General features: G+C 56.2%; 1 protein-coding gene across 1 annotated transcript in view; it reads left to right on the plus strand.

Annotated features, from left to right (window-relative positions):
* Positions 1 to 5620: 5620 nt before the first annotated feature.
* The window catches only part of NOTCH3 (notch receptor 3), a 33568-nt gene continuing 16857 nt past the window's right edge, over positions 5621 to 22331 (plus strand). Inside the window, exons 1-23 of the mRNA XM_057710089.1 lie at positions 5621 to 5988; positions 8641 to 8719; positions 12066 to 12208; positions 12288 to 12626; positions 12719 to 12841; positions 12919 to 13152; positions 13793 to 13948; positions 14037 to 14222; positions 14833 to 14946; positions 15185 to 15298; positions 15848 to 16081; positions 16202 to 16312; positions 16797 to 16989; positions 17065 to 17216; positions 17439 to 17552; positions 17999 to 18154; positions 19077 to 19302; positions 19708 to 19909; positions 20165 to 20318; positions 20722 to 20906; positions 21504 to 21636; positions 21722 to 21979; positions 22061 to 22179. Of these exons, the coding sequence (XP_057566072.1) occupies positions 5871 to 5988; positions 8641 to 8719; positions 12066 to 12208; positions 12288 to 12626; positions 12719 to 12841; positions 12919 to 13152; positions 13793 to 13948; positions 14037 to 14222; positions 14833 to 14946; positions 15185 to 15298; positions 15848 to 16081; positions 16202 to 16312; positions 16797 to 16989; positions 17065 to 17216; positions 17439 to 17552; positions 17999 to 18154; positions 19077 to 19302; positions 19708 to 19909; positions 20165 to 20318; positions 20722 to 20906; positions 21504 to 21636; positions 21722 to 21979; positions 22061 to 22179 (3843 nt within the window). The 5' untranslated portion in view covers positions 5621 to 5870. The remainder of the gene's footprint in view (positions 5989 to 8640; positions 8720 to 12065; positions 12209 to 12287; positions 12627 to 12718; positions 12842 to 12918; positions 13153 to 13792; positions 13949 to 14036; positions 14223 to 14832; positions 14947 to 15184; positions 15299 to 15847; positions 16082 to 16201; positions 16313 to 16796; positions 16990 to 17064; positions 17217 to 17438; positions 17553 to 17998; positions 18155 to 19076; positions 19303 to 19707; positions 19910 to 20164; positions 20319 to 20721; positions 20907 to 21503; positions 21637 to 21721; positions 21980 to 22060; positions 22180 to 22331) is intronic.

The raw sequence follows: 22331 nt of genomic DNA on the forward strand, positions 1-22331 counted from the left end.
CCTGTCCCCCAAGGATCCAGACACCTTAGACTATTCCTGCCACCTTGGCTGGAGGGCAGCAGAAACCTGGAGCGGGGACCCTCACCTTCTGCCTTGCTGAGTGGGTGCCCTCAGAGTTTGGGGGCTTCAGAAAGGGACACACAGTAGGGGCTCTATAAGTGTATCTTCCTTTTGTCCCCACTCCCCCCATGTTGTACTCACAATTACTGCTGCCTCTCTGTCTGCCACATACCAGGGGCACTGGATCAACAGACTAGCAGATTTGGACTTCCTGCCTAGCAAAATGTGTGTCCAGGTTCTTGGTTGCTCCTTGTGACAGGGAACTCAGCACCTACTACAGCATCTATTCTAGCAGAAAGTCCTTTCTCATATGGGTCAGGGGAGGAGCTAGCCCCACTCCTGAAGCCCCTACCTTTGCCTCCTGGGCCCCTAGTCCCTTTTCTGGACCCCCAGATCCCTAGAATGGTACCGAAGAGAGTGGTCTGGGCTCCCCATGGTGGCTCCTCTGGGCTGAGCATCCCAACTCCTTCAGTCACTTCCTGAGTCACCAAACCCTCCCATGTTTCCCCTCAGTGCCCATCTCATGCTGGGTGATGCCTGGCCCCTGGGGAGACCCCAGTATAGATGAGGGGAGAAAAGGCAGGATACAGATACCCCCAGCCCCTTGTGGACAAGGCCAAGCCGTAGGGCAAGAGGGCCCTAGTAGAGCTGGGGGTGGGGAGCAGAGAGGGCTTCCTGGAACTGGAATCTTGAAGAATAGGAGTTCATCAGGTACAGGAATGGAGGATGGAGGGACTTCCCTGGTGGTGCAGTTGTTAAGAAAGCACCTGCCAATGCAGGGGACAAGGGTTCAATCCCTGGTCTGGGAAGATCCCACATGCCGCAGAGCAACAAAGCCCACGAGCCACAACTACTGAGCCCGCATGCCGCAACTACTGAAGCTCACGCACCTAGAGCCTGTGCTCTGCAACAAGAGGAACCACCACCAACGAGAGTAGCCACCACACTGAGAAGCCCATGCACCACAACAAAGAGTAGCCCCCATTCTCTGCAACTAGAGAAAGCCCACGTGCAGCAGTGAAGACCCAATGCAGCCAAAAAATAAAGTTCTAAAAAGATATATATTTAGGAATGGAGGGTGGATAGGCATGCTAGAAAGAGGGACCAGCATGGGCAAAGCAGTGGCATGTGCAGGAAAGAGTAGAGCATTCCCTATAACTAGAAGGAAATGCATTTTTATTTATTTTTTATCTTTTTGGCCAGGCTCTATGGCATGTGGGATCTTAGTTCCCCAACCAGGGTTGGAACCCGTGCCCCCTGCAGTGGAAAGCAGAGTCTTAGCCACTGGACTGCCAGGGAAGTCCAAGACATGCATTTTTTAAAATTGTTTATTTGGCTGCACTGTGCAACTTGCGGGATCTCAGTTCCCTGACCAGGGATTGAACCCAGGCCACAGCAGTGAGAGCCTGGAATTCTAACCGGTAGGCCACCAGGGAACTCCCAGGAAATGCATTTTAAAATTTTTAAATTTTTTATTTATTTTTAATTAATTAATTAATTTATTTATTTTTGGCTGTGTTGGGTCTTTGTTGCTGTGCACAGGCTTCCTCTAGTTGCTGCTAGCAGGGGCTACTCTTCGTTGTAATGCTCAGGCTTCTCAGTGCAGTGGCTTCTCTTGTTGCAGAGCACGGGCTCTAGGCGCGTGGTCTTCAGTAGTTGTGGCACGAGGGCTTCAGGAGTTATAGATCATGGGCTCTAGAGTGCAGGCTCAGTAGTTGTGGCACACAGGTTTAGTTGCTCCGCAGCATGAGGGATCTTCCCAGACCAAGAATCAAACCCGTTTCCCCTGCATTGGCAGGCAGATTCTTAACCACTGTGCCACCAGTGAAGTCCCAGGAAATGCATTTTTTAAAATTTATTTATTTATTTGTTTGAGCTGGGTCTTAGTTGCAGCAGGTGGCCTCCTTCGTTGTGGCTCTCAGGCTCCTTAGTTGCAGCTTGCCGGCTCTTTAGTTGCAGCACGCAGGCTCCTTAGCTGTGGCATGTGAACATACACGTGGGATCTAGTTCCCTGACCAGGGATCAGACCGGGGCCCCTGCATTAGGAACTCAGAGTCTTAACCGCTGTGCCACCAGGGAAGTCCCAGAAATACATTTTTAAAGAGAACACATCTGCTGTAAGTTCCTGCTTGGGGAGGAAGCAAAAGGGTCCTTCTAAATAGCCTGGTTTCCCAGGCAGAAGGAAGAACCTGAGCAAAGGCCATGAGAGTGCAAAGCCTGCTGGGTGAAGATGGAGTTTGACTCAGTGTGATGACGAGGGGGACAGGAGGGGCTGGAGAGGCTCTGAAGGCTCTGAAAGCAGGGCTGTGGGGGGAGGGGTTTGGATTTCCTCCTGGGGTGATGGGCATGGGAAGAACTTAAGCTGCACCTACGCCATGGGCCTGTTGACTTCAGCATACTCACAGTGAGTCAGGCTGTGCCCCTTCTTATCATGCAACATGTGTCCTTTTCTCTGCCCAATCCCCATCCCCATCGCCAGCCCTCTCACTCCATGTAGACTGGAGTCATTCAAACTTGGGTTCACATCACAGCTCTTCCTCTAGAAAGCCTTCAGCAAATCACCAAAGATGGGCAGATACCCACCCCCATGGGGGCTGACCCTAAAGATGGGTGGATAGCTCCCCTCACAGATGGAGCGTGCGCTCATAAGTTGAGCGTGGCGGGACCTCCTCAGTTCCTGTCCCCGGGGACTGGGCCATCTGCCAGCCTCAGCAGGGCTGGGGGGCATCTCCCATGCTGGGTCCTGGTCATTTGTTGAACTCTCACCCTTGGCTTTTCATTCTTCTTTCTCTCTCATGGTACTTCTCTGCCTCAATCACCTCTTCCTTTTCCAGTGTTTAAAAATCATCCAAGGTATTAAGATGAATGGATCAACAAAATGTGGTATAGCCATTCCATGGGCTATTACTCAGTCATAAAAAGGAATGAAGCAATGACACATGCTACAATGTGGATGAACCTCAAAAACATCATGTCCAGTGAAGAAAGTCAGGCACAAAAGGCCACACATTGTATGGTTCCATTGATGTGAAATGTCCAGAACAAGGTAAATCCATAGAGACAGAAAGCAGATTAGTGGCTGCCAGGGGCTGGAGCAGGAGGGGAGTGACTCTTTGTGGAGACAGGGTTTCTTTTAGGGGTTGATGAAAATGTCTTGGAACTAGATAGAGGTGACGGTTGCACTAAATGCCACTGAACTGTACACTTTAAAATGGTAAGTAGTTAATTTTATGTTATGCAAATTTTTTAAATTTATTTATTTATTGACTGTGTTGGGTCATTGTTGCTGCGCGGGCTTTCTCTAGTTGTGGCGAGCAGGGGCTGCTCTTCCTTGTGGTGCTCGGGCTTCTCATTGCTGTGGCTTCTCTTGTGGAGCACGGGCTCTAGGCGCAGGGGCTTCAGTAGTTGTGGCTCGAGGGCTCTAGAGTGCAGGCTGAGTAGTTGTGGCACACGGGCTTAGTTGCTCCACGGCATGTGGGATCTTCCTGGACCAGGGATTGAACCTATGTGCCCTGCATTGGCAGGCAGATTCTTAACCACTGCACCACCAGGGAAGTCCCAATTTTTAAAAAATCATCAGAGGAAATCACCAATAAATGCCCAAAACAGTGGTGAAAGTCTGACGGGCATCGGGATATTCAGGCAATCTCAACATATCTCCCCACACGAGATTGATATTTATTCACTGCAAGAGGGGATGAGAAGAGAATGGTACCTTTAAAAGTAGAGAAACTGGGCTGACTTTACTCGGGTGATCCAAGTTTAACATCACCAATGTTGGGAACCTACATTAGGTGTCTCCTGATATGACGCACTGAGGAGGACCAGCATCACTTCTGCAGTTCCTGCCAAAGACATTCAACCTGAACCTGGTCACAAGGAACCAGCAGGTCAGCTCACTAAGCAATGTTCTGCGAAACAAATGACCTGGAGTCTCCAAAAATGTCGGTGTCATGACAGACAAAGAAAGGCTGAGGAACGGATGCAGGTTAAAGGACATGAAAAAACATAACAATTAAATGCAACACATGGTCAGAGATTAGATCCTGGACCAGCAAAGAAACGTGGTATAGAGGATATTACTGGGGAAATGGAAAACTTTGAATATGGACAGAGGGTGAAAACTGTGATGTGCTTAGATAAGAGAATGCCCTTGATCTTAGGAAATACACAGTGATGAATTTGGGGGCAAAGGAACGTCACGTCTGCAACTTGCTCTCAAATATATGTATATAATCATAAAGCAAATTTGGCAAAGTGTGGACAGAGTTGGGGAATCTGGATAAAGGGCATATGGAAATTGCACTACTACACGTTTTACATTATTTCAAAATGAAAAGTTTAAAACTGTCCAAAGATCTCTGGGGTACCCATGTAACTATCTTCCACCTCGGTGCCCCCATGCTTAGCCCCAGTGTTCAGGAGCCTCGTGGGTTACCCTCAGGCTCCTTGGTTTCATCACCACACCCCGAACCCATTCTTCCTCTCTGTAGCCTCATCACCAAGCCAAGTACCTACAAGTCAGCCTGATTGCTTTCTCTTCCTCTTCTTCCTCCTCAGGGCCAGCCTGACCCCTGACCTGCCCATTCTCCTCTCCCTTCTGACTTGACTCTGTCGCCTCTGGGTGCAGACCTGTCCCTCTGCTGGGATGTCTTCCTGACAGTTCTGGGCTGAGCCCCACTGAACCCTTCTCAGGGAAGCCCTTCCTTGGGGAGGAAGGTGTATACCTAGCCCCTAGAACAAAGCCGGACATAGAGCTGGAGCTTTATACCTACTTGTTGAATAAATGAACGACGAGTAAGAAACCCCCTCCGCCCGCAGCAGAGCCCTCACCAACCCCACTGTGTGCCCTCCACAGACTCTGTCCCTCCCTCTGGCCCAGTTCTGAGCCCACAGTGCTGGGGGTATCTGTGTCTGGCTTTTTCTTCCTCATACTGAGGGCTTCTCTAGGGCTGGATTTGGGGCCTTTCTGGGATCCCCATTTTTGCCACAGGGACAGAGCTCAACTGCTGGGTGGCTTTGCAGCATGACTGATTTTGGAGAAGGCAGTTTGATCACATTGAGCAAGATTGGCTGAGCAGCAAAGCTTGTAGAGTATAGGATGGGGCTGGGGGGTGGGTTGGACTTTTGGGGTTCACACAGGGTAGTGAGGAGGAAGGGGTTGCTTTCAGGGAGGGCTGAGAGTAAGAAGGGGTGTGGGCATTTGGTAGCACACATGAGACTCCTAGCCTGTGTCTGAGGTCCAAGGCTGCAAAAATCGCCTAAGGCTCAAGGTCTGGCTGGGCCTGAGTTTAGAGTTTGTGAGTGTTTCAGATTTTAAGTCCCCAGGAAGCTCTGTGCATGCCTCTGCATTTGTGCATCCTGGCTGTGTGTTCATGAGCCTTTGCAGGACGTGCCTGGCTTCAGTTTTGGGGTGTCGGGTGTGGGGGTGGGGGAGTATCTGTGTTTGGCTCCGTGTGTGTCTCCCGCTCTGGGTGTGTGTTGGGGAGCAGCGAGATGTGCAAGAGGCTGGGTGTGTCTGTCACTGCGGGTTGGGCCTGCGTCTCACCGCACAGCTGGCCTGAGTTTCCAAGAGGGTCTCCAGGTCCCAGGCTGTGTGGGTGGAGGGTACGCAGGGACCCCGGGAGGCCGGACCGGGGGCGGGGGAGCTCAGGGCCGGCCCTGGGGCGGGGCGAGCCGCCCAGGGCTGGGGGCGGGGCGGCCCGGCAGTCTCACTTCAGTGAAGTTGGCGGCGCGGAGGCTGGCCCCGGACGCGCCCGGAGCCCAGGGAAGGAGGGAGGAGGGAGGAGGGAGGGTCGCGGCCGGCCGCCATGGGGCCGGGGCCCCGGGGCCGCCGCCGCCGCCGTCTCCTGATGTCGCCGCCGCCACCCTTGTCGTCCGTGCGGACGCTGCCCTTATTGCTGCTGCTAGCGGGGCCGGGGGCTGCAGGTGAGGGGCTGGGACCTGGCGGGCGGGATGGTGTAAGTGGGTGGGGGAAGGGTAAGAAGAGAGTGCAAGGCCTCCCGGAGTCTGGGGCTGGGGGGCCTGGGAACCAAGGACCAGAGCGCAGGGGCAGGGGGCGCAGGAGCCCGGGGACTGTGTGCCAGTCCCGGGGGGCAAGGACTCACAGTTGGGAGTGAGGGCGAGGTAGGACCCCAGAGGCCCGAGGAGCTGGGGCCCAGGAGAGATCTGGACTGGGAATGAAGGGACTCGGGAGCCCGGGACTGGGAGCTCGAGGTGCGGGGATCAAGATTAGCGGGAGCAGGGGACGGGGAACCAAGAACCTGGGGCTCTCTCGCAACCCACGCTCGTCTGGAGTCCTGGGAAGGTCGCGATTGGAACCCAAGCACCCCCAGGGCAGGGACCCCTTGCACAAAAGCCTCTCTCTCCCCCCCCCCCGACACCCCGGGCAGGTCTGGCCGGGTGGGGGGCGGGGAGGGGGCGCGAAGTTCTCGGAGCTCTAAACTCGGAGAAAACTTCCCAGGCCGGAGCGAGGCAAGACCCGGAGCCGGAGCTGGAACTGGAGCCAGAGCGGCGCCCGCGCCCCCTTCCCCCGCCCGCGGCCCCTCTCCCTCCCCTGGCTGCCTGGACCGGACGGCCCGGGGACCCCGTCCCCGCTTTGGGGAGGGAGGGGAGGGCAGGGGGCGCCAGCCCACGTGCTCCTCTCCGGCTCCAGCGCCCCCTCCCCGCAGCCCGAGCCCCTCCCCAGCCGGCCGGGGGGACCCCGCCCCTCCCCCTCCCCATTCTCCCCTCCCCCGCCCAGGACAATGGCCGCGCCGTCTAGACACCCCCTCCCCCAGGCCAGCCTCGCGCTTTCTTTGCCAGACAAAGCGGGACGGCGGCGGGGCCCGGGCGGGGGCTGCAGGGGCGCAACCCCCCAGGGTAGGCTTGGCCGGCAGGGGAGGGACGCGGGCCGAGTGGCCCTGGCCCTGGGTCTCTGAACGCTGCTGTGGGGCTCAGCACTGGGAGGAGCGGGGGCTACGGGAGGGAACGGGCCTCCCCAGCCCAGCCCCTGGGCTCCACGGGGCAGGACCAGGCAGGAGCAGCACCCCCTCCCTCCAAAGGCCAGCGCGCACACACACACACACACACACACACGCTGTCACACACTTGCAGGACACAGTCTTAGGTCACACATGCAGAGATGGAGACGTGCGCGCGCGCGCACACACACACACACACACACACACAGAGCACACCCACAGATGTGCACACCCAGCTCCCACAAGACACAGACATACACAGCTCACATGTGCTCGGACACACATGCACATACAATCACACATGTTCACACATGTGATGCACCACCAGCCCAAGGCATCACACACTGCCTGCACACATTCAGATGCATAAAGACAGAAGCAGGGACATGCCTACATCCAGCTCACACATGCAGACAGACGGCACATCCAACCCATACACAGACACACCCATGCACACACAGGTCACACAGAGACACACAGCTATATACCCATATGCGTAGTTCACATACATGGACACACAACAAGTTTCAGCCTACAAACATCTCTACATCCTTGCAGGTCATGCAAACACACATGTGGCTCATAGGGCCCACAGCTCAGCAAGGCCCACGGCTTGTGTCATGTGGCCCCAGTGTGAGTTCACAAACACCCATGGGCTCCTGTCTGGGTAATAGTGTCCTGTCTGCTTGTCCCCTGAGGAAAGGGACAGAAGCCCTGTTTAGTGCATTCCCATGTTCAGCTTATTTTGTTCTGTCTCTCCCTTTTTATCTCTGTCTCTGTCGGTCTCTATTTTGTTCTGTGTCTGACTGCTTCTGGTTTCCTCTTTTATGTGTCTCCATTTTCCTTATCTTCCTCTTCCTCACCCTTTCTCTTTCTCTCTCACACATGCACACACAGGCACACAAGCACGCAGTGGCCTCACACCTGCTGGCACACAACTCTCCACTAGCTCACACCCCACCACGCCCCTGACCCATCTGACAGGACAGTTAGACTGTGCCACACCCCAGAGGGACACAGCCCTCAGGGATGGGGATGCTGGACAGGGCAGCCCATATCTTGTGCCAGCTGCCCCCTCCCTCAACACAAACCCTATCCCTGCAACACCCAATGCTGGCTGCACATGGAGTACATGCCTTGGCTTCTCTCCCCAGAACTAGCACACAGGCCTGCCCAGCTGGAGTAGATGCCCAACATCAGGGGAAGGAAGCCCCATGGCCCTAGGACTCCCCACTCCTGCCCCCTCCACAACCCCAGGATCTGGGCACATAGTCCCAGACCTCCCTTCAACACTCCACAGCACCCTCACTTCCTGCCTTAGCACCCCCCCCATTCTGGCAGCTTCTGAGCCCCCACATCTGGCATAAGTCTGCCCCTCCTCCTGCCCGCCCCTGCCTTGTGGTTCCCAGGGCTCGAGCTGGCAGGGACAGCTGCAGACCCAACAGCTGGGGCCAGGGCGGGGGGCCGTGGGAACTGTGGATGGGGGGGCTCCCTGCACTCACAGAGACGCCCCCAGCCTGGCGCAGCTGTTGCCTGAGGGAGGAAAGGAAGGAGCCTCTCCGGGCTGGGGTTCCTGGGCGCCTGCCTGACACCCCCACCTTCCTTCACCCCCACCCAGCCCCCCCTTGCCTGGACGGAAGCCCGTGTGCGAATGGAGGTCGCTGCACCCAGCTGCCCTCCCGGGAGGCTGCCTGCCTGTGAGTGCCTGGCTCTGAGCCATCAGTGGGCCCTGTGTGGGGAGGTGGTCTGTTTTCTCCCCCTACCTCTGTGTTCATCATAGATGCTTCTACCACTTCCTACATGTGTGTGGGGCTTGGGCAACCTCTTGCTCCCCTTTGAATGGAGCAGAGTTAAGAGCAGTGGCTCTGGAGTCTGCCTGGCCCAGGTTCAAAACCCACATCATGTTGTTGATGGCCTGAGACTCTTTAAGCCTCAGTATCCTAGTCTGGAAAATGGGCCCAACAGTGCCAACTTCACAGAATTCTCTGCTGCCTGAGGTCTTGAGCAAATCCCCTGATGGGCAGGTAGTTATTCAATCAACAAATTTTCAGGGACCAGTGACAATGGCTTGGCAGTAGTGGGTACAGCATCTGCACCTTCCCACATCTCAAGATTTAGTAGTGGGGGCACAGGGGCCCTGCTCTGCCACTTTCTTGCTGTGTGACCTTAAGTGAGTCACTTAGCCTCTCTGAACCTCATTGATCTGTGAAATAGGGTGCTTCTCCCTGGCTTGTGATCAGAAGGGATCCCAAAATGCAGTTGTTGGATAATGCAAGGAAAGACAGAGGGTTGGGGGAGCAGGGCAAGGCCTAGGAAATTGCTGAGCAGAGGCAGATAGAGCTCAGTTTGAATTCAGACAAGTGCTTTGAACTCTTTAAACCTCAGTTTTTGCGTCTGGAAAATGGGGCCATAATAGTTCACTCCTTTACCGGGTTGATTGTAAAGATTAAGAGACCCTTCATATGGGGACATCAGCATAGTGTTGGGCATACAGTAAATGCTCAATAAATGTGATTATCATTATTAATAATGGTAGGGACATGGGAAATAGATGCCATAAGGTGGGGCCTCTCAAGGTTACAGGGAAATGCTTGGTTCCTTTTTATAATATTATCATTAGTAATAGGTTACCCAATAGCCATTGATTGATTCATTAATGTGTCCATTTATTCAGCATCTCGTGTGCCAGGCCCAAGCTGGGTGGATCTGGGGTGACTTTAGAGCCCCTTTGAATTCACGCACGCACTTTGGAGCACCACTTTGGCTCACCTGGGTTGGGGGTCTTAGCCTGGTTGAAATGGTTCCTCGGGTTGGGATGGTGGGAGTAGGGGCGGGGGGAGTGTGACCTTACTTAGAACTACTCACCTGGGAGGCGGAGCCGCGGGGCCGGGCGCCTGCGCTGTGGAGCTCCGCGCCTGGAATGCTGCCGACAGGTGAAAACGCCCGAGGCTGCCCCGCCCCCCCGACAGGTGAATCACCGGCCCGCACGGCGGCCTGGAGCCCGGATCGCCCGGAGTGGAGCGCGCGCGCTCAGTCCCCAAGAGCTGGGCCGTGGGAACCACTCCCCACGTTCCCCACCCCGTCTCCTTCAAGGTTCCAAATACTCGTGTCCTTTCAGGGTCGCCCCAATCTGTGCATGGATTCCCCCAACTCTCCCCCTCAACGTAGGCTCTCAAACCCTTGTCCCTATCTCCTAGTCCTCGCCTCCCCAGCCAGTCCTCCCACCAAGTCAGTGCTCCCCGCCACCCCCACCCTCCCGCCCCCGTCGGTCTCCCGAAAAGCCCAGGCGGCTGGGCGGGGCGCGGGCGGCGGCTAGAACCAGCCCGACCGGTCGGCAGGGGCGCGGGGCGCAGAGCGTGGGAACCGGCCCGGGGCGCCGGGAGGGGGCCGTGCGGCCACGCCCTGCCTGATGTGGGGAGGGGAGCCCGCGGTTCTCCGCGCCCACGCAGCACGCCCCCTCCCGGCTCGCAGTCGTGGCGGCGGTCCTGGCCCTGAGGGCGTTTCGGGATGGGGCTTGGGAGCTGGGTTCTCCCCTTCTTACACCATCTGCACCCAGCCGTGCCCCGACTTGTTTCGCTGCTGGCTGGGGTGGGGGGATCTTGTGGGTGACGCTAAGGACTGAGTCAGCTACTTAAGTTTAGCCCCGAGCGACCGGGACAAACCAGAGGGAGGAACCGGCTCGAGGGGTGGGTAGCGTCGGGGCCGGGCCTGGGCCCTCTTGCCTCTCCAAGCCCCTCCTTCTCTCTCCCCATCTTCTGGAGGTTTCTTAAGACCATCCCCCATATTTACCCTCACACTCAAAGTTGCCTTGGTGGGTTTGGAGGGGGCCGAAGGCTGAAGGACCTTCCCCCAACAAGAGGGCACCACCGTTAGTGGCCACCTCCTCCCCGCAACAGAAGGAAGGGTTGCATGTGCCTCCAGGAAAGGAGTTGAGGATGTAGGCGAGGGGAGGCGGGGGTGGGGGTGGAGGTGGGGGTCCTCCTGTTTGTCCATGTGAGAGTTAGTCTGTATTCGTGAATGAGGCTTTGGGTTGGTGGTGCCAGTACATTGTGCTGGTGTGTCCCTCTGTGTATCTGTGTATATTTCGGGATCTGTCTGTCCGCATGTGCCTGGGTGATTGTATTCTGGAATCTGAGACTTTGCATTTCTACTCCTCCCCACACAGATCCATGACCCGCCCCTCCCCCCAATTTCTTCAGTCTGTGAAAATATATTTGCTTTCCCCCACCCCTGTCATTCTATCCTCCTTATCCTGTGTCTTAGTTTCCTGTGGCTGCTGTAACAAATTACCACAAACTGCGTGGTTTAAAACAACAGAAATTTTTTCCTGCAGTTCTGGAAGCCAGAAGTCTGAAATTAAGGTTTGGCAGCCACGGTCTTTCCAAAGGCTTTAGCAGAGAGTCCTCTCTTCCCTCTTCCAGCTACTAGAACCTCCAGGTGTTCCTCCAATCTCTGCCTCTCTCTTCACATGGCCTTCTCTTTATTTCAAATCTCCTTTTGCCTTTCTCTTGTAAGGACAGTTGTCACTCAGTTGAGGCCCCACATGGATAATCCAGGATGATCTCACCTTGACATCCATCGTTTAGTTATTGGTTTGGCCAAAAAATGTGTTTGGAGTCTCTGTAAGATGTTATGGAAAAACCCAAATGAACTTTTTGGCCAGCCCAATCCATCACTAATTACATCTCTTTTTCCAAATAAGGTCACAGTCATAGGTTCTGGGACATGGACATAACTTTCCTGGGGCCACCACCCAACCCACTGCATCCTTCATGGTGCTTATGGCCCTCACCACCCCCCACCAGCATGTTGTTTATTAATTCATTATTTGTATATCTTCTCTTTGCCAGACCTGGCTGTGAACATAAAGAGGGTAGGGACCACTTTTATTGTGTTTGCTGCTGTATTCAGGGAATATTTGTTGTATGGTTGAATGAGTGTGTGTGTTTGGTTGCCTGTGTGTGTCTTGTCTGTCTTGTGTGTATCTCTGTGTTTGGGACTGTCTTGCCCTGACCTTCCCCACCGAGCCATTTCTGCCCACAGGTGCCCACCAGGCTGGGTGGGTGAACGGTGTCAGCTGGAAGACCCCTGCCATTCTGGCCCCTGTGCTGGCCGTGGTGTCTGCCAGAGCTCGGTAGTGGCAGGCATCGCCAGGTTCTCCTGCCGCTGCCCCCGTGGCTTCCGAGGTAAGGGAGGGTCTGGAAGGGAGCCTGAGGCAGGTGAGGGTGTGGTCAGCCCAGGTTCACCCTTTCTGGTTCCCTCCAGGCCCTGACTGCTCCCTGCCAGACCCCTGCCTCAGCAGCCCCTGTGCCCATGGTGCCCGCTGCTCAGTGGGGTCCGATGGCCGCTATATCTGCTCCTGCCCACCTGGCTACCAGGGTCGCAGCTGCCGAAGCGACGTGGATGAGTGCCGGCTGGGCGGGCCCTGCCGCCATGGTGGCACCTGTCTCAACACGCCTGGTTCCTTCCGCTGCCAGTGCCCATCTGGCTACACAGGGCCACTGTGTGAGAGCCCCTCGGCGGCCTGTGCCCCCTCGCCGTGCCGTAATGGGGGCACCTGTAGACAGAGTGGTGACCTCACCTACGACTGTGCCTGCCTTCCTGGTGAGGGAACGTTACCCAGGGGGGGCAGCTGAGGTTGGGGGGCAGCAGGCCAGCCCGGCAGTGACCATCCTTGCCTCCTCCTCCCATGCTAGGGTTCGAGGGCCAGAACTGCGAAGTGAATGTAGATGACTGTCCGGGGCACCGATGTCTAAACGGAGGGACCTGTGTGGATGGTGTCAACACCTACAACTGCCAGTGCCCTCCTGAGTGGACAGGTGAGCAGTGGGATTGGAGGGAAGACCTTGGGTGGGCACGCACCAGGTGACTGGACTAGTGCATCTGTGTGCCGCAGGCCAATTCTGTACGGAGGACGTGGATGAGTGTCAGCTGCAGCCCAACGCTTGCCACAATGGGGGCACCTGCTTCAACACGCTGGGTGGCCACAGCTGTGTGTGTGTCAATGGCTGGACGGGCGAGAGCTGCAGTCAGAATATCGATGACTGTGCCACGGCTGTATGCTTCCATGGGGCCACCTGCCATGACCGTGTGGCCTCCTTCTACTGTGCCTGCCCCATGGGCAAAACCGGTGAGTGGCTATTTTCCCTGTAGGCAGCAGGGAGCCATTGATGGTTCTTGAGTGAGGGCAAAGATGGAGTCTGACTTGAGCATTGGAATGATTTTGCTGGAAGCTAGATTTAGGGTGAAGGATAAGCTTGGGAGAGGCCTGGGAGGAGGCTGGCAAACAGTCCAGGCCAAAAGCCATGGGAAGGTAGAGCTAAACTGTGACTGAGAAGGAGAGAGGAAGAGGTCCAAAGGTAAGTGGCCAAGGTCAGAGAAGGTGTTTGGGAGGGGGACTTGGAAATGGAGGGAAGGGTATGTCAGGCAGAGAGTACTGTAGAAGCAAAGACTTGATGGTAGGACCCTTTTATCATCAGAAAACAGAATCAATAGATTGAAAAACAACGTGGATGTTTCCAACTTGTTTTCAAATGGTTGAGAAAAAAAGAGAGAGAAAGCTTACAGTAGTTAAATCTAGTTGGTAGGTATATGAATAAACTTTTCTATATGTTTGAATTTTTCATAATCAATGATTGGGGGAAAATAGCTACTAAATACACTGCTGGTTAATAAAAACAAAAAACAAAACAATGTTTGGGGGTGTGGGACCTTTGGGCAGAGCTGGGGAGGGGGTTGTGTGCCCTTGACCTCTACCTACTCCTTCCCAGGACTTCTGTGTCATCTGGATGATGCCTGCGTCAGCAACCCCTGTCACGAGGATGCTATCTGCGACACGAACCCGGTGAATGGCAGGGCCATCTGCACCTGTCCACCTGGCTTCACAGGCGGGGCTTGTGACCAAGATGTGGATGAGTGCTCAATCGGTGAGGGGTGCTGTCTGAGGGCAGGGAAGGAGGGCAGAGCCGCGTCCTCAGCCGCCCACGCCCACACCCGCTGTGACTACTCCTGCAGGCGCCAACCCTTGTGAGCACCTGGGCCGGTGCGTGAACACACAAGGCTCGTTCCTGTGCCAGTGTGGCCGCGGCTACACTGGTCCGCGCTGTGAAACCGATGTCAATGAATGCCTCTCCGGGCCCTGCCGCAACCAGGCCACGTGCCTCGACCGTATAGGCCAATTTACCTGTATCTGCATGGCAGGTGTGTGGTAGGCAGGGCCGGAGGCTGGGAGGTGAGGTGAGAAAAGCCTCAGGCCTGGCCAGGAGGGGGTGGAACTGGGGTGGTGAGAGACTGAAGCCAGGGATGAGGTGGAAGCAGAGCCAGAGCAGAATCTTCTGCGAGCCTTGGGGCATGGTCAGGTGGAGTTGGTAGAACCTCAGATGGGCTGGGAGTGGAGTCTGGACACTGTGGGGCAGGGATGACATGAAGGCAGGACCAGGGTATGGAGTGGTCAAGGTGGAGTCTGCAGACAGAAGGCATTGATGCCGGGGTGGGATTGAGGCCGGACACAAGGCTATGGTGGGCCCTGCAGCTGGGAGCTGGGGACAAGAGATAGTCTGAGGACTGGAGAGGGAAGGGGGTGGTCTGAAGGCAAGGCCCCTATGGAGTCTCATAAGCCTTGAACCAGTTGGAGCCACAGCTGAATGAAGGTCCAGCCTGAGTCTAAAAACGGAATCTAGGGTTGGGTGGGGGCAAGGTCAAGGCTCAGGGGAACTGTCTATAAGTGGGAAGGGGGATGTGTCCTCCCTTGCTCTACCTTTGGACCAGAAGCTAACCCCCATCGCCCTAATCCCCCTCCTTCTACCCCCAGGCTTCACAGGCACTTATTGCGAGGTGGACATGGACGAGTGTCAGAGCAGTCCGTGTGTCAACGGTGGGGTCTGCAAGGACAGAGTCAACGGCTTTAGCTGCACCTGCCCCTCGGGTGAGGACTCTGGGCCAGGGAGCCTGGAAAAGATGAGTCCCTGAAGGGGCAAAGGCTCCAGGATGGGAGCTTATAAGACCATGTTAGTGGATACCTATCATAACAGAAAGCATCTTATGAAAAATATTGAAATTAACTTAAAACTAAATGGGCTTCCCACGCAAACCAGGCAGCGCTGTTGAAAGGTGGTTGCTCTGACCCTATCTGGCCTTTGTTCTTCCCACACCCCCCACTCCAGGCTTCAGCGGGGCCATGTGTCAGCTGGACGTGGATGAATGCGCCAGCACACCATGCCGGAATGGAGCCAAGTGCGTGGACCAGCCGGACGGCTATGAGTGCCGCTGTGCAGAGGGTGAGGGCGGGCCAATGACAAGCCGGCAAGAATCTGGAGGAGGAGCTAGTGGGGGAAAGGACCAATAATAGCCTTGGGGGAAAGTTGTGGGCAGGGCTGCCGCAAGGCAGGACCCTAGTACGGCCAATGAAACAGCCAGGTGGCAGAGCCAATGATGGACTGAAGCAGAGTTAAGGCTGGGGGTGAGGCCAAAGGGTCTGGCAGGATAGGTGTGCACTTAATTGGAGGGGGCGGGTCCGACCTCCTCCATCCCCAGGCACTTCCCACGTGTCCCCATTTCCAGTGGAGTGCGAGGCAAATCAGGACTGACGGTGTAAGGATCACGCTAGGGGTGGGATTTAATTGTGGTAGGGTCCTGGCCACGGACAAGTCTTGGAGCTTGGAGCTGGATGGAATGGAGGCCAGCTAGGGGTGGGGCCTGAATTGAGCCCGCCTCCTATTGAGTCGATGGGCCGGGCCTGAGGTAGAGCTGAGCCAGGATTGGGTAGGGGCCACAGCTGTGGGCAGGACCTTGACCAGTGGGCGGAGCCTGACCCTCTGTCCTTGCAGGCTTCGAGGGGACGGTGTGTGAACACAACGTGGATGACTGCTCGCCAGACCCATGCCACCACGGGCGCTGTGTGGATGGCATTGCCAGTTTCTCGTGCGCCTGTGCCCCGGGCTACACCGGCACCCGCTGTGAAAGCCAGGTGGACGAGTGCCGAAGTCAGCCCTGCCGCCACGGGGGCAAATGCCTAGACCTGGTGGACAAATACCTGTGCCGCTGCCCTCCCGGCACCACAGGTGGGGCCGGGGGCTGGGCTGGGGCAAGAACAGTACATCTGGTAGGGCACAGAGGGTTCGGGAATGGGGCTCCTGGCAGGGCACAGTGCTGGCAATCCGTGTCCTGTTCCTCTTCCCCAGGTGTGAACTGTGAGGTGAACATTGATGATTGTGCTAGCAACCCCTGCACCTTTGGAATCTGCCGGGATGGCATCAACCGCTATGATTGTGTCTGCCAGCCTGGCTTCACAGGTGGGCAAGCGGCAGCCGTGGAAAGGAGGTCTTTATAGAGTGAGGGTGAAATCACCCATCTTTCTTGGCCAGGTTTTGCCCCTCTCTTTGCACACGCTTGTCCAACGAAATTGTCCACGCTTTGCCCTGAGATTGTGCTTTCTCTCATTGGCGTGTTGTCCCCATATTGGCTCAAGATTATCCTGGAACATACATGAAGGTGTTCAGACTCAGGGATTGAGGTGTGTTTCTGAGTGGGGCCAAGGTAACCCTTGGTGGAAATGAAAGTGACTTCATATAAGTTTGGGGACAAGGATGGTCTGGGGCAATGTATCTCTGGGTTGAGGAGGTGGCTGTCCTAGTTTGCACAAGAGCTGATGTGTTATGAAGAAAGTGAGATTGTCCTTGCTCAAGGATGTGGCTGTGCTAAATGGGGCAAGGTTGTCCCATCCCGCTTGACTCGGCTATCCTCGTTCTGGGACAAGATTGTTTGCCTGCTCCCCAGGGCCCCTCTGCAACGTGGAGATCAACGAGTGTGCGTCCAGCCCATGCGGTGAGGGAGGCTCTTGCGTGGATGGTGAAAATGGCTTCCGATGCCTCTGCCCACCTGGCTCCCTGCCCCCGCTCTGTCTACCCCCAAGCCATCCCTGCGCCCAAGAACCCTGCAGTCATGGTGTCTGCCACGACGCACCCGGAGGGTGAGGCCTCTCCCCAACTCCTGATCCCCACTGCTTCCCTGCCCTCCTGCCAGCCCTGACTGCCTCCCCCTCCAGGTTCCGCTGTGTGTGTGAGCCTGGCTGGAGTGGCCCTCAGTGCAGTCAAAGCCTCACTCGAGATGCCTGTGAATCCCATCCCTGCCGGGCAGGGGGCACCTGCACCAGTGATGGAACGGGCTTCCGCTGCACCTGTCCTCCTGGTGTCCAGGGTGCGTGTCCCCACCTTCCCTCCCCAGGGCCTCCTCCTCCCTTCTTCCTTCTCATTTCCCCTCTGCTCCATTCTCCCTTCTCTGCATTTGCCTCCCCCCCACCCCCGCTTCCTCTCCCACCCTACCCAGGAGCTTGGGAAGTGGGTATCAAGGTGGGTACCTTGGGGGGAGATGGGAAAAAGGAATCTCTCAAGACTATCTCACTCTCCTTGCCCACTACAGGCCGTCAGTGTGAGATGCTGTCCCCCTGCACCCCGAATCCCTGTGAGCATGGGGGCTACTGTGAGTCTGCTCCCGGCCAGCTGGCTGTCTGTTCCTGCCCCCCTGGTTGGCAAGGTACACCAGCTGCTTCTTCTTCCTATTCTCCCTCACCTCCTTTGCGACCTGCCCCACACTGGGTGATGCTGCAGACCCAGAGGGGGAGTCACCCCTGGTCCTGACTTTTAGGGGAGCTTCCTTCTGGGAAGAAACAGAGCTAGACACAGACACTTGCAGCCTGTGTGGTCAGTTCAGGAGAAGAGGAAGGGATATGGGGTTGGGGAAGCTAGGATTCAGGCTGAGAGTCTGGGGACAGCCTGGAAGAGTAGCCTTCAATCACAGAATGCATTCACCACCCACAGAAACAAGAAGGTAGTTCTGGAACAGTATGTGCAAAATGCCCAGAGGCAAACTCTTCTTGCCTTCATCCATCTCGGCCTTCAGGGTCTTCCTGAGCGCCAGGTACCCTCAGACCCTATCCTGCACCCTCTAACCCTGGATGTTGTTTTACTCCCCACCCCCAGGCTCACGATGTCAGCAGGACGTGGATGAGTGTGTTGGCCCCTCACCTTGTGGTCCCCATGGTACCTGTACCAACCTGGCGGGGAGTTTCAGCTGTATCTGCCATGAGGGCTATAGTGGCCCTTCCTGTGATCAGGACATCAATGACTGTGACCCCAGTGAGTTCAGGGAAGCTCTTGGGGGGGGCGGGGTGCTGACCTAGGGAACATGCTCATCAAGCCCCTACATGTGCCTAGCACTGTGCTTTCATTACATCTTTGTGGTTATCTTACTTTCCACCTTTTGTTCCTGAAAACTGAGGCCCCACAGAGGTTAGGTAACTTGCTCAAGGTCATGCAGCAAGTAGAGGGATGAGATGAGATAGGATGCTGAGGCCTATATAGACCACCTGTGGCAGCAAGCAAGTTAGCATTGTGCGTAAAGTATGAGATAACAGGCCCCTAGTGAGTCTCCAGGGGCACCGTTCAGTAGACAAATAATGCAAGCCACACATGAATGAAGTTTTTTCTAATAGATATGTTAAAAAGTAAATAAAACAAACAAAAACAGGTGATATTAAATTTAGTAACATTTTATTTAATACATAAAATATCATTTCAACATGTAATCAATATAAAATTATTGAGATATTTTACATTCTTTTTTTTTTCATACTGAATCTTCACAGTCTGAAATCTGGTGTCTTTTATGCTTATAGTACATCTCAAATTGGACCAGCCACATGTCAAGGGCTCAAGAGCCACATGTGGTCAGTGGCCACTATCCTGGCTAGCCCAGGTCTGGAGGAGACCTCCTGAGCTGAGCCCAGGAGTTAAGCAGACACAACTAGTACTTGGCAGCTCAATGGGACCTTTTTTTTTGGCTTCTCCAGCCCCTCCCCCCTTCCACATAGGCGAGGTTTCCAGGTAAGGGAGGGGATGAGGCTACAGAGAGGACAGAGTTTGATCCCCCTGGCCAAATGTGCCCCTCCCAATTAAGCCTGGTTTCCTCCTGATTCCCTTCTGTGCAAGGCATAGCCAGGTCAGGCTGGACTGATAGGGGGTGAGGTGCGTGACCAGACCTCCTCCATTCTGACCATAGATCCCTGCCTGAATGGTGGCTCATGTCAGGATGGAGTGGGCTCCTTTTCCTGCTCCTGCCTCCCTGGCTTTGCTGGCCCCCGCTGTGCCCGAGACGTGGACGAGTGTTTGAGCAGCCCCTGTGGTCCAGGCACCTGCACAGACCATGTGGCCTCCTTCACCTGCACCTGCCCGCTGGGTTATGGAGGCTTCCGCTGTGAGCAGGACCTACCTGACTGCAGCCCCAGGTTGGTGGGACCTCTCCTGGGAGTCAGGGACCCTGGCATCGGGTGGGGCATGGGACCTGAGAAGTGGGACAAGGGGAGTCCTTGGCTTGGTACCCATCTCAGGACTGTGATGCCTGATGGGTCAGTGTCCAGGAAAGGGCAGGGCATCTGTTGGGATGTCACCTTAGGTACCCTCGTCCCTGAGGGAGCCAGGCCAGACCAGGATGGGGCCTCCACATGGCTTCCACGTAGCCCTGAAGTACCTGGTATATTGGTGCTGAGGGATATGACAGGGTGAGGCCTCTGCTGGAACTGCAGCTTCTCCTTGGGGTAGGGGTTTTGCCTACTCAAAGCTAGGAGGGGCCCAAGGGGGAGGGCGGGGTCTTTGAGGGGGCAGGGCCTGACGCACCCCTCCTTTCCCTCCAGCTCCTGCTTCAATGGCGGGACCTGCGTGGATGGTGTGAACTCATTCAGCTGCCTGTGCCGCCCGGGCTACACTGGTGCACACTGCCAACAGGAGGCTGACCCTTGTCTCTCGCGGCCCTGCCTGCACGGGGGCGTCTGCACTGCCGCCCACCCCGGCTTCCACTGTGCCTGCCCTGAAGGCTTCACCGGCCCTCAGTGCCAGGTGGGCGGGGTCCATGGAGTCTTGGGGGAGGAGTCTAGAGGAGTGGTCTGAGGGAGGGGCCTGCAGGGTATCCTGGTTGTGAAGCCTGCCTGGATCCTGGGGAGGGGTTTGCAGATAGGTTGTGGTGAGGGGCCTGCCAGGGATCCTGGGGGAGGAATCTGAAGAGGTGTTCTGGAGCCTGCCCAGGACGCTGGAGGAGAAACTGGGCCCGTTTTCAAGGGTCCCGAGTGTAGACACCGTGGCCTTCCTTTCCAGATGCTGGTAGACTGGTGCAGCCGAGCGCCTTGTCAGAATGGGGGTCACTGTGCCCGGACCGGGGCCACTTTCTACTGCCTTTGCCCCCCGGGGTGGAGCGGCCATCTCTGTGACATCCAGAGCCTGCCCTGCAGAGAGGCCGCAGCCCAAATCGGTGAGGAGGAGCGCATGACTGACTGGGTTTGTGGGGCTCCGGAGGGTGTGTGTGCCCATACTTCCTGCTAGTGTGAGCCAAATGAGGGTGCAACAGAGCGTATGGAGGTGATGGGGTGTGTGTCTGAATGTGTGTGGATATGTGACTCTGTGACAGCTAGCCAGGACAAGGATGGTGTGTATGTCTCTCACCATGAGGCAATGGGGATGTCTGCAATGCTGCGTGTGACCTAGCTGATGTGAGCTTCAAAGGTGTGTGTGTGTCAGTTTCCGGAGATGTGTGACAGTCTGACAGAGTGTGGGTAAGACCTTGGCGACTGAAGCCAGTGGGGGTGTTGGGTGGTGTTGTGTATGATGTGGGCAGAGAGCAGGGAGCCTGTCTGACGTTGCTCTCTGCTGCCCAGGGGTGCCGATAGAGCAGCTGTGTCAGGCTGGTGGGCAGTGTGTGGACAAGGACAGCTCCCACTACTGCGTGTGCCCAGAGGGCCACACAGGCAGCCACTGTGAGCAGGAGGTGGACCCCTGCTTGGCCCAGCCCTGCCAGCATGGGAGCACATGCCGAGGCTACGTGGGAGGTTATGTGTGCGAGGTAAGAAGTGCCCGGGGCGGCGGGGGGACAGGGGAGCTAGTCACTCCTGGGTGTGTCTGACTACACATTTCTGTGTGTCTATAGCCTGGTGTGGTGTGGTGTGTCCCTCTAGGCAAGTGTAGGTTTTTGCTTTTGTGACCCTAGGTGTATCTTTGTGGATGTCATTCTGGGTAGATCTCAGGGTGTCTCTGTCTGGGTGAACCTCTGTGTTTGGTTGTTTCTTGGACATATCTGTGTGTGTCTCTGTGCATGGTGTCTCTCTGGGTACGAATGCATGTGCCAGTGTTTGAGTGTACGTCTCTGGTTGTGTGTGTCTTGGGTGTATCTGGGTATCTTAGTGTTTCTCCTGTGTCTGTCTTGTCCATTTGTATGTGTGTGTCCCATTGCACTGAGTGTATCTGTAGCCCTCGTGTCTGCATGGCCTTCCATGTCTGGGTGTGTTTCCATGTACTGGGTGTGTGTGTTTCTGCACACTGGGCATGTCTCCACGTGTTGGATGACTGTATGTGTCCTTCTGCACTGGGATTCTCTGTATCTTCATGGGGAGTATCTGTGTCACTCTGGGCTGAGTGGGTCCCTGCCTCACCCCCACCGCAGTGTCCATCTGGCTACACCGGTGACAACTGTGAGGATGACGTGAACGAGTGTGCCTCCCAGCCCTGCCAGCATGGGGGCGTCTGCATTGACCTTGTGGCCCGCTATCTCTGCTCCTGTCCCCCAGGAACACTGGGTAGGCCAGGGTCAGGGTTGGGGGACAGGAGGGGAGGCTGGGATTCTGACCCCTCCTGACTGCCCCCCATCTCCGCTTCCCCTAGGCGTGCTCTGTGAGATTAATGAGGATGACTGTGGCCCAGGCCCACCCTTGGACCCGGGCCCCCGGTGCCTGCACAATGGTACCTGTGTGGACCTGGTGGGTGGCTTCCGCTGCACCTGCCTCCCAGGATACACCGGCCTGCGCTGTGAGGCAGACATCAACGAGTGTCGTCCAGGCGCCTGCCATGCGGCACATACCCGGGACTGCCTGCAGGACCCAGGTGGGGGCTTCCGCTGCCTCTGTCACGCTGGCTTCACAGGTAAGCATGGGAGAGGGGGCTGGCCTGGGACCCTGCTTGTCTTCCCTGTTGTGGCTGATCCACGTGCTTCTGCTTGCTCAGGTCCCCGCTGTCAGACCGTCTTGTCTCCCTGTGAGTCTCAGCCATGCCAGCATGGAGGCCAATGCCATCCCAGCCCAGGCCCTGGGGGTGTGCAGACCTTCTCTTGCCACTGCATCCCGGTAGGTGGGGGTGGCCAGTTACATCAGGGTCTCTGGGAGAGAAGTGGGAGAGCCCCCTCGTAGGAGGGTGTGGCTTTAGGGGAGAAGAGGTGTAAGGCGGACGCAGTTTCTGGGAAACGTTGAAATTCCCTGGAGGTTCTGTGTGTGTGAGT

This window comes from Hippopotamus amphibius, chromosome 15, assembly GCF_030028045.1.
Source record: "Hippopotamus amphibius kiboko isolate mHipAmp2 chromosome 15, mHipAmp2.hap2, whole genome shotgun sequence".
In the NCBI taxonomy this organism is placed as follows: domain Eukaryota; kingdom Metazoa; phylum Chordata; class Mammalia; order Artiodactyla; family Hippopotamidae; genus Hippopotamus; species Hippopotamus amphibius.